Genomic DNA, 10377 nt, shown 5'->3' with positions numbered 1-10377 from the left:
TGAGCAAGCTATTACACAGCAGCGACAGTCCTTACTGAGCAAGCTATGACTTAATAATAACAGCGCAGAAACAGAACATTTGACCCAAAATGCCCAAGCTGATGTTGGTGTTCCTCAAAATCCTGCCATCACCAAATCCTACCGTCCCTTTCTCTCCCACTCACCTATCCAGCGTCCTCTTAAATATATCTCCAATATGCACTTCAACCACTCCCTGGGGTAGTGAGTTTCACATTTTCACCATTCTCTGGCAAAGTGGTCTTCCCTGAATTCCCTAGGAGGGATTTGTTAGACAGTCACATAGTTTGGGGGTGGGGAAGGCAAATTCAGAAACATTTCTGCTCCTGAGCCCTTTCCAGGCTCCTGTTGTTTGCAAGTGGGGAGATGGTTGGTTCAAATCTCACTGACAGCTGGTGAAGTATAAACTCAGTTCATCAATCAGTCATTATAAAGTCAGTGACTGTGACCATGACAATTAACATTGATTGTTACAAAAACCCGCCTGGTTCACTAATGCCCTTTGGGGAAGGGACTCTTCCGTCCTTACCCAGTCTGGCTTCTAGACCCACACCAATGGTACTTACTCTAAATTGCCCTCTGAAACAGTCAAGCCGCTCAGTTCAAGGGCAAATAGGGACGGTGAATAAACGATAGACATTCATATGCCGTGAAATAACAAAAAGTAAATGAGTGTAGGTTCAAAGTAAGATAGATTTAATCTGATGAAACAGCACCGTGGCTCAGTGGTTAACACTGCTGTCTCACAGCACCAGCAACCCAGGTTCGATTCCACCTTTGGGTGACTGTCTGTGTGGAGTTTGCACATTCTCCCTGTGTCTGTGTGGGTTCCCTCCGGGTGCTCCGGTTTCCTCCCACAGTCCAAAGATGTGCAGGTTATGTGGATTGGCCGTGCTAAATTGCCCGTTGTGTTCAGGGATGTGTCGATTAGGTGGGTTATAGGGGAATGGGTCTGGGTGGGATACTCTGAGGGTCGGTGTGGACTTGTTGGGCCGAAGGGCCTGTTTCCACACTGTAGGGAGTCTATGAAACTATCGACGGATACTCACCAAGCCAGACTTTAAACTGAAACATCTTTATTTGGGGTCTGTTGTGACTGCCCCGAACCCAAATCCCTTCCTGTTGGACCGGTTATGTTAAAAATCAGGGCTGCTGCCTCAAAAAGTACAAATAAAAGACACACACAGTCTCACTAACATCCATCACCAGGAGAGAAGTGCAACAACAACTGGGAAAATCCAGAAGGTGGCTGTGTGACTACTAAGCAATCCACAGCACAGAAAAGACTTCACTGATTGTATTATGGCTTGGTACAGCAACTGCTCTGCCCAGGACCGTGAGAAACTACAGAGTGTTGTTAACACAGTCCAGTCCATCACACAAGCCAAACTTCCATCCACTGACTCCATCTACACTTCCCACTTGGAAAGGCAGCCAACAAATACCCCTCCCACCTTGGTTATAATCTTTTCCATCTGGCAGAAGATACAAAAAGGTTAAACACCTACCAACAGATTCAAGAACACCTTCTTCCCTGCTGTTATTAGACTTCTGAATGAACCTCAGATTTCAAATTTAATGTTGATCTCAATCTTTGCGCACCTTCTCTGTAGCCGTAACATTGTATTCCTCGCTCTGTTCTATTACCCTAATGCGCTTTGAATGGTATGGTCCGCCTGTGCTGCATGCAAAACAAAACTTTTCACTGTACCTAGGTACGTGACAATAATCAATCAAATCAAATTAAATATTTCCGGCAGAGATTGGGAGGTAATTAACGAAGAGCTCACCTGCTGCAATTGCCCCAATTAGAGGCTGGATAATAAGAGCCAAAGGATAGTTCCAGGCCCCTATGATAAGAACCACCCCGAGAGGTTCTCGATGGATATAAACAGTGTCCATTAATGTCATTATACTCTTCGACACGTACTCTGGAGCAGTCCACTCGGGTAGTTTGGTGATGGCCAGAGAAGTCTCATTCAGAATGCCGGCAATTTCAAAGACATCCACAGCATAATCGTTCTGCAAAATCAAATTAAGCCAGTCATTTTCACACACACCTCCCTTCCCAGCAATCAAAGTTCTGCTGACCACATCCTGCCTCAGTCCTCGCTGACCTGCCCTCATTCCCAAATCCCCACAGCCTCAAATTTGAAATTCAAGTTCAAATCCCTTCTTGGTTTCATCCCAGTCTTTCCCAACTCTGCCTCCTCAACATCTCTCCAAACCTGGCCCCTATTCTATTGGCCTCGTGGAGCCTCTTTATTTGACCCCACCATTGGGACTCATGTATTTGTGAGCCAGACTCCATGGTCAGGATCTTAATTCTTAAGTTCCTTTGTCTCTCTGCCACAAAAGATCCTTCTTGATGAATGAGGCCAGTTTTAAGAACAGGACACAGTGGAACAATTACAATAATACTGGATTCTTCACTCAGAGAGAATGGCGAGCCTGTGGGATGCTCTGCCACAGAGAGCATTGGAAGCCAAAACATAATGTTTTCAGGAAGGAGCTAGATGTAGTTTTTAGGGCTGAAGGGGTTTAAGACTATGGAGAGAAAGTGGGAAGAGGGTACTGAACCAGATAATGAGCCATGATCGTACTGAATGGTGCAGCAGGCTCCTTGGGCTGAATGGCCTACTCCTGCTCCTATTTTCTATGTCATTATGCAAACCAGAAGCCTGGCCTAGTGATTCAGGGACCACAAAGCCATTACTGATTGTGGCGATCACTAATGGCCATTAAGGAAGGTAACCTACCAGCCTTATCTGGGCTGGCAATTGATAATGACTCCACAGTATGGTGGGTGCTGTAAGCAAAAAACAGTAAAGTGCTGGAGAAACTTCACAGGGTCTGGCAGCATCTGTGGATAGAGAAACAGAGTTAACGCTTCCAGTCTAGTACAACTCTTCTTACGAGCTAAAAGGTGGTGGAAAGTATTTTGGCAGAGGCAGAGGTCCAGAGAACAAAGACAAAGGGGTTGTTAATGGTGGAGAGAGAGAAATAGATGTGAGACAAGTATACATCAAGGAATGGGTCCTCATAAGACAACATAAACAAGATACAAACAAGGCAAGGAGTCCTGAAGAAGGGTCACTGGACTCAAAAGGTTAACTGTGTTTCTCACTCCACAAATGCTGCCAGATTTGCTGACTTCCTAGAGCATTCCCTGTGGTTGCTACAAACAGGTGCGTGTGCGTGTGCGGAGAGTGGCTGTGCAACCTGGTTAAAAGACTTTGACATTACGGCTCGGTTTCAAACCTTGCGCAAGTCCTTTTTCAGCGCTACTGAGAACTCCTCCTTTTTCTCATTGATCATTCTCTCCAGCGCCTTCAGTTGCTGGATGCGGAATTCCAGAGGCCGGGATTTTCCCCGATTGTAGGCAGCTCTCGCAGTGGATACTACATGCTTGATCCCTTCCATGGTGGGTGAACCTGCCAAGGGACACAAAATATGTCAAATGCTATCACGTGTGCTAGCACAGTGGCTATGTTAAGGGGCTAATGATCCAGACACCTGGACTAATTACCCAAAGATAATAGTTCAAATCCCATCATGGAAGAGGAGAGATTTAAATTGAGTTAATTAAATTAATCTGGAATAAAATAAGAAGCTGGTACCAGTAATGCTAACAATGTTGCACATGTTCCAAAAACCCATCTGATTCACTAAGACCCCTTTACATTGTAATTCAAAGATTAATTAACTGGCAAATGCTTTAAAGTGAAATTTGCTTTTCACTTATGACAAAGATATGCCTCACACAGTTAAAGGCATCACTTCGCTTCACCTCATCTCTTCTTATAACTCAAGCCCTCCATTCCCAGCAACATTTTGGCAAATCTTTTCTGCACCCTCTCCAGTTTAATTATATCCTTCCTGTGATAGGGTAACCAGAATAGCACACAGTACTCCAAACGTAGCCTCACCAATACCCTGTACAACCTCAACTCCTATACTCAGTAGTCTGAGCAATGAAGGCAAGCATGCTAATTGCCTTCTTAATCACCCTGTCTACCTGTGACACAAACTTCAGAATCCCCAAAGACTCTGTTCTCCCATCCCTAAATAAACACACAGTCTTAAATAAAACATAGGAATTAGGAGCAGGAAGTAGGCATTCAGCCCTTTGAATCTGCTCCACCATTTAACATAACCATGGCTGATCTTATCCTGATCTCAACTCCATTCTCCTGCTTGCTCCCCATAGCCCTTTATCCCACTTTTCATCAGAAACATATCTATTTCTTTCTTGACTCTGTTGATTGATTCTGCCTCCACTGATCTCTAGGGCAGCAAGTTCCACAGATTCACAACTCCCCGAGAGAAGTAGTTTCTCCTCATCTCAGTTTTGAACCTAACCCCTCTCACTCTATATCTATGCCATCTTGTTCAAGACTGTCCCACAAGGGGGAGCATCTGTTCAATGTATACCTCATCAATCCCCTTTAACATTTTATACACTCAATCAGATCGCCCCCTCGTTCTTCTGAACTCCAGCAAGTCCAAGCCCAAGCTATAAAACCGCTGCTCATCCCTGCAGTCAACCTGGTGAACCTCCTGTGAACTGTCTCTAGAGCCACTACATCCTTCCTCAAATAAAGGAGTCCAAAACTGGACACAATATTCCAAGTGTAGTCTCACTAATGCCTTATATAACTGTAACAACACTTCTTCACTTTTCTAAAACAAAAGAACTGCAGATGTTGGAAATCTGAAATAAAAACATGAATTGAAAAAAATGAAAACCACAGATGCTGCCATGAGTTTGTTTTTGTTTCCTATAAACAGTCTCTTGGGCCTTGGCAAAGCAGAAACAGTACCAATGGGGCTCTTTTCCAATCCCTGCTCTCTCCACCTTCAACTCCCCGTCCTTTCTAACAACAGACAACACACAGGAACACAGTTGCTACTCCATTATCACAGTCTTCTTCCTGCTTTTCACAAGAATCAGTTCTGAACTTTTGGGTCCTGCAACTGTCCTGCTACAAACACCAACATTATAACTGAATACTTTTAGTTAGTGGTTTATTTATCTTAGCTTTAGTGAGCCTCCAATTTCATAGAAACCGGGATCACATGACCTTCCCAGAAGCCCAAAAGCCTCAAACTCAGGAAAACTAATTACACACCTTCCCAAAATCAACGGCATTTCTCTCTGGATTCTAAGGAGCCTTCACAAGACAAAAAAAAAAGCTTTTCCCAAACCACAAGGGTCATTCACAACGTAAACATCACTCCCCCCATCACTGACACACATTAGCAGCAAGGTGCACCATTTACAAGATGCACCGCACAAATTCACCAAGGCTCTTCAGCCAGCTCTTTCCAAATGATGACTACCATCTAGAAGGACAAGGGCAGCAGATACATCGGAACACCACCACCTGCAACTTCCCCTCCAAGCCGCTCACCACCCCGACTTGGAAATATTTAGTGGTTCCTTTAGCGTCACTGGGTCAAAATCCTGGAACTCCCTCCCTAATGGCATTGTGGGTCTATCCACAGCACATAGGCAGAGGCAGTTTAAGGCAGCAGCTCACCATCGCCTTCTCAAGGCAATAAATGCAGATACAGCAAAAAAAAACCAAGCACATTCCAGAAATAAGTTTTAATAAGAATGGGTGAAGAAGTTATTGCTAAGGCAAGACAATGAGTGAGCACTAAAATGTCAGCAAAACAGGAAATGGATAATAGATCTATAACTGACATGATTTCATCTCTACCTCTTTTTCATGACCATATACCGTTACCTGAAGGAATTGAGCTCAGTGTAGTTCTCCCTCCATCATAGTCTTCATTCCTGTGCTTCTTACTCTTCACTGAGAGAACCTTTTTCTCACAGCTGCTAATATAAAGCAGCACAGTGGTTAGCACTGCTGCCTCACAGCGCCAGGGGCCCAGGTTCGATTCCAGCCTCAGGCAACTGTCTGTGTGGAGTTTGCACATTCTCCCTGTGTCTGGGTGGGTTTGCTCCAGTTTCCTCTCAGTCCACAAACGTGCAGGTTAGGTGGTTCGGCCACACTAAATTGCCCGCAGTTCCAGGGATGTGTCGGCTTGGTGGATTAGCCATGGGGAAATGCAAGGTCACAGGGATAGGCTGGGTCTGGGTAGGATGCTCTTCAGAGGATCAGTGTGGACTTGACGGGTTGAATGGCCTGCTTCCACCCTGTAGGGAATTCTAGGATTCTGTCCAACTCCTGTTGGATCATCCCCACTACATCTCCAGCCTTTGCTTGACCTTTCCAGTGAGAGATTTGTCAGTCTTCCCTCCAACCCCGCTTCTTACTTTGAACTTGAATCTCTATTCTCTCACTCACCGTCCCAAAATAATACCTTCTTCAACAATTGAGTGGTCCAGGCCATTCTGTAACAGTTAAATATGGTATTAACTTCAGCAAAAGACTATAGACAACTTGATGAGCAGTCCTGTATGTTTCGCTGCTGTAATCTTTAATCCACAAAAGCCATCATAATTACAGGAGATGAGAGACAAATCTCCCTTCCTTCCCTGCTCATGTGAATAAGTTTCTTCCCCATACACTACTACTTCCAGATTCCTTTTTCAAGGAGCTTAACGGTATCAATATGTATGGCTCAAGTTCACAAATCAATCTCTTCCCCTTCAGTTTGTTCTTCAGTATGTCATAGATCACATCAACTGGAAACCAGAACACAGTCTCCCCAGCTTCTGCCAACAATGGCACACAGGAACACTCCAGAAAACACTCTCCAATTTTCTCCCTTGCTTCAAGAAACCAGATCTCAAATTCCCACCAGAGATTGGTGGCCAAACACATGCCTATCCTCAGAAGAGCATGCGGTTTTTGGTAAGCCAAGATACTTATCCTTAAAACATTTACTTCCTTACGGAGAGGTAGAAAACTAATTTAGAAATCTTAACAAATTTGAAAATTAAAAACAAAGTACCATATAATCATAGCTGAAGGTTGGGAACAGAGGTTACATCATGTTCATTTAAAGGAGCAAACAGGTTATAATAGAGTGTAAGAAGGTGATTTTTCTTGCAAACTCACCTGCCCAATTTCCAATCGCTTGTCTGCTGGAATGACAATTACACAATTAACAAGTCAAAACCAGTGATTTAGCCTTTTCTCTAGCATCAGCTCAGATAGCACATACAGGCAAGACTTGACAAATACCAGAGAGGTTTCTTTTTAATTCATTCACAGGATGTGGGCATTATTGGTTCAGCCAGCACTTATTGCCCATCCCTAATTGCCAAGAGGTCAGTTAAGAGTTGACCACTTTGCTGTGGGTCTGGGGTCATGTGTAGGCCAGGCCAGGTAAGAATGGCAGTTTCCTTCCCTAAAGGACATTAGTGAACCAGATGGGTTTTTCCAGAGGTGTGACTCAGTAATGAGTCGGGCACATTATATCTTCTTGCCTTGGGCTAATACAAACAACTACGAAGAGAGAAGGGTCTAGGCCCGAAACGTCAGCCTTTCTGCTCCTATGATGCCGCTTGGCCTGCTGTGTTCATCCAGCCCTGCACCTTGTTATCTCAGATTCTCCAGCATCTGCAGTTCCTACTATCTCTGATTCAATAGATATGAACAGTCTAGAAATACGAAGACAAAGGGAATTTTCATTGTGGGCAGAAAATGCTTGGAATTGGGTTAAACCCGATAATGTTGAACTTGAATGGATTAGGTTGGAATAGACCATAAGATGCAAATTTAAGGAGGAAATAGGTTTTTAAATTAGTAACAGGTTGAAGGGTTATGGGGAGAGGGCAGGAGTGAGGGTTAGGCCAAGATAGGATCAGCCATGATCCTATTAAATTGTGCAGCAGGCCCGAATGGCTTGTACTTGCTCTTAGTTCTTATGTAAGAACAGAAGTAGGCCATCTGCTCTATCATTCAATGAGATCACGTCTGATGTGATAATCATCAGCCCCACTTTCCTATCCTTTCCCCATAACCCTTGTTTCCCTTACTGATTGAAAATCCAGTCTGTCACAGTCTTGCGTTGGTTTGGATTGGAACAGATTGAACTGGGTTATATTTGATTAGATCAGGTTGTGTTAGACTGGACTGGACTGGTTTGGGTTAGGTTATGTTGGGTTGGGTTTGGCTCAGTTTAGATTGGGTTCACACTGGACTTCACCAGTTTAGATACGAATTACATCATCCCAACCAAAGCCGACATCAACACTTACCACCAGCCTCCCACAGCAGTAGCAGTGAAGAGTGATATTAGCTTCAAAAAGGGTAGTGTTAATCAGATCAGACATAAACTCACTGAGTCATACAGTCATACAGCACAGAAACAGACCCTTCAGTCCAAGCCAAACATAATGCCAAACTAAACTAGTCCTACCTGACTGCTCAGACCCACATCCCTCCAAACTTTTCCTATTCATTTACTTATCTACGTGTCTTCTAAAAATTGTAACTGTACCCACATCCATCACTTCCTCAGGAAGTTCATTCCACACGTAAACCACCCTCTGTGTAAAAAAAAAGTGCCCCTCACGTCTTTTTTTAAAAGATTTCTCCTCTCACCTTAAAAATGTGACCCCTAGTCTGGAAATCCCCCATCCTAGGGAAAAGACAACAAACATTAACTCTATCTATACCTCTCATTATCATTTAATAAATTTCTATAAAAGGTTGCCTCTCAACCTCATACGCTCCAGTGAAAAAAGTTCCAGCCTTTCTTTATAAATCAGACCGTCCATTCCCAGCAACATACTGTTAAATCTCTTCTAAACCACTTCCAACAGCAATAATAAAGTCAGAAGTGACATGACAACAGGTTATAGTCCAACAGGTTTATTTGACATCATAATCTTTCCAAGCACTGCTCTTCAGTCAGGTGAAGTCACTTCAAATAAACCTGTTGGACTATAACCTTGTGACTTCTGACTTTGTCCACCCCAGTCCAACACCGGCACCTCCACATCAATCATAATAATGTTGGAGAAAACTCGATGGGCTGAATAGCCTACTTTTGCTCCTACGTTTTATTAATTCTTTATCTCTCTACAGAATCAGACCTGCCAAGTTTCTGCAACACAACACAGCATGGACCTGGAGGAACACATCAGGCCAGGCAGCATCAGAGGAGCAGGAAAGCTGACGTTTCGGGTCGGGACCCTTCTTCAGAGACTCTGATGCTGCCCGGCCTGTGTTCCTCCAGCCCCACACTGTGTTCTCTCTGACTCCAACATCTGCAGTTCTTGCCTTCTCTAAGTTTCTCCAACAACTTTCTTTTTCTTTTCAGATTTAAAGCACCGCAGTAATTTTGGAAGAAGGTGGTTTGCACATAACAGACAAACACTGACAAGTGATAACAAGGTGTAGAGCTGGATGAACACAGCAGGCCAAGCAGCATCAGAGGAGCAGGAAGGCTGATGTTTCGGGCCTAGACCCTTCTTCAGAAATGGGGGAGGGGAAGGGGGTTCTGAAATAAATAGGGAGAGAGGGGGAGGGCGGATAGAAGCTCTACACCTTGTTATCTCAGATTCTCCAGCATCTGCAGTTCCTACTGTCTCTGAAACACTGACAAGTCCTGAGAGAGGAACCAGTCCCAAACTGAACACCCCCACCAGCCCATCATCGCCCACCTATCCCCCACCACGCAGGCGTTTAGAGCAAATACTTACACCTTTCCCAGTGATTATCCACTTCAGTTGTTAAGACTGGACACGTTCACTCTGCTTTGTCTCTCTTCTCTCTCTCTCTCTCGACAGATCTGCTGAGTTTCTCCAGCAATTTCTGTTTTGCTTTTACAAGGATGTTGGGTGGGTTGGGGTTGGGGTTGGGGTTGGGGTTGGGGTTGGGGGTTGGGAAAGGGCCCTGGGAGTGAAACAGAGGGACTTGCTCAGTGAGTCTTAGCCACTGCAGCGCCGCTAACGACTGCTCCCGGGGACCGCTGCGCTGGGGCTGGTCTCGCTGCCACTGCCCGAGCGGCCTCGGTGTTAAAAGCAGGTTCTTCGTTGTTTTTTTTTCCTTGCTGTTTAATTTGCTGGCAGGACAAAAGTGCAAAATGCAGAGCACCGGCAGCCGCAGAGGGACAAACCACCGAGCTCAAAATTGCGATCACATCCGCAGCTCAGTATCGGTTCTGTACGTGCAATGGGCTTTAGGAGTACGCTTTTCAAATACTTTCTCCTCCTCGCCCACCGTATTTCCGGAACTGACTGAAATTAATCCACGGGGATAAGGAAAACCGCAAGGGCTAATTGCATTTTACAGGCAAGATTTGACGAATGTTTATAATTGTACTTCTTTTAAAACAGAATTGCCACAGCAAGACTAACACCGACTTTATTTAAAGAGGACCTTGTACAGAACCTGCACTGGATTGTTTCTGGGACGCAGCTCCGCCCAC

At 44.6% G+C, this 10377-nt stretch overlaps 1 protein-coding gene across 4 annotated transcripts in view; it reads right to left on the bottom strand.

The window, feature by feature from the left end:
- LOC109934852 (aldehyde dehydrogenase, dimeric NADP-preferring-like) overlaps positions 1–10368 on the bottom strand; it is a 31649-nt gene extending 21281 nt beyond the window's left edge. The window contains exons 1-4 of one of the 4 annotated variants that reach the window (XM_048612542.1): positions 9650–10368; positions 7056–7081; positions 3280–3452; positions 1809–2040 (exon numbers count right to left, since the gene is read on the bottom strand). In XM_048612542.1, the coding sequence (XP_048468499.1) occupies positions 1809–2040; positions 3280–3441 (394 nt within the window). In that variant the 5' untranslated portion in view covers positions 3442–3452; positions 7056–7081; positions 9650–10368. Of the gene's footprint in view, positions 1–1808; positions 2041–3279; positions 3453–5771; positions 5942–7055; positions 7082–9649 lie in introns of those variants that run through there. The other 3 variants (XM_048612543.1, XM_048612541.1, XM_048612544.1) reach the window with 3 other exon arrangements.
- Positions 10369–10377: the final 9 nt, after the last annotated feature.

Source organism: Rhincodon typus, chromosome 26 (genome assembly GCF_021869965.1).
Source record: "Rhincodon typus isolate 14 chromosome 26, sRhiTyp1.1, whole genome shotgun sequence".
Classification (NCBI taxonomy): domain Eukaryota; kingdom Metazoa; phylum Chordata; class Chondrichthyes; order Orectolobiformes; family Rhincodontidae; genus Rhincodon; species Rhincodon typus.
Note: the sequence above shows the minus strand (reverse complement) of the source record. Positions and strands in the feature narration are given on the sequence as shown.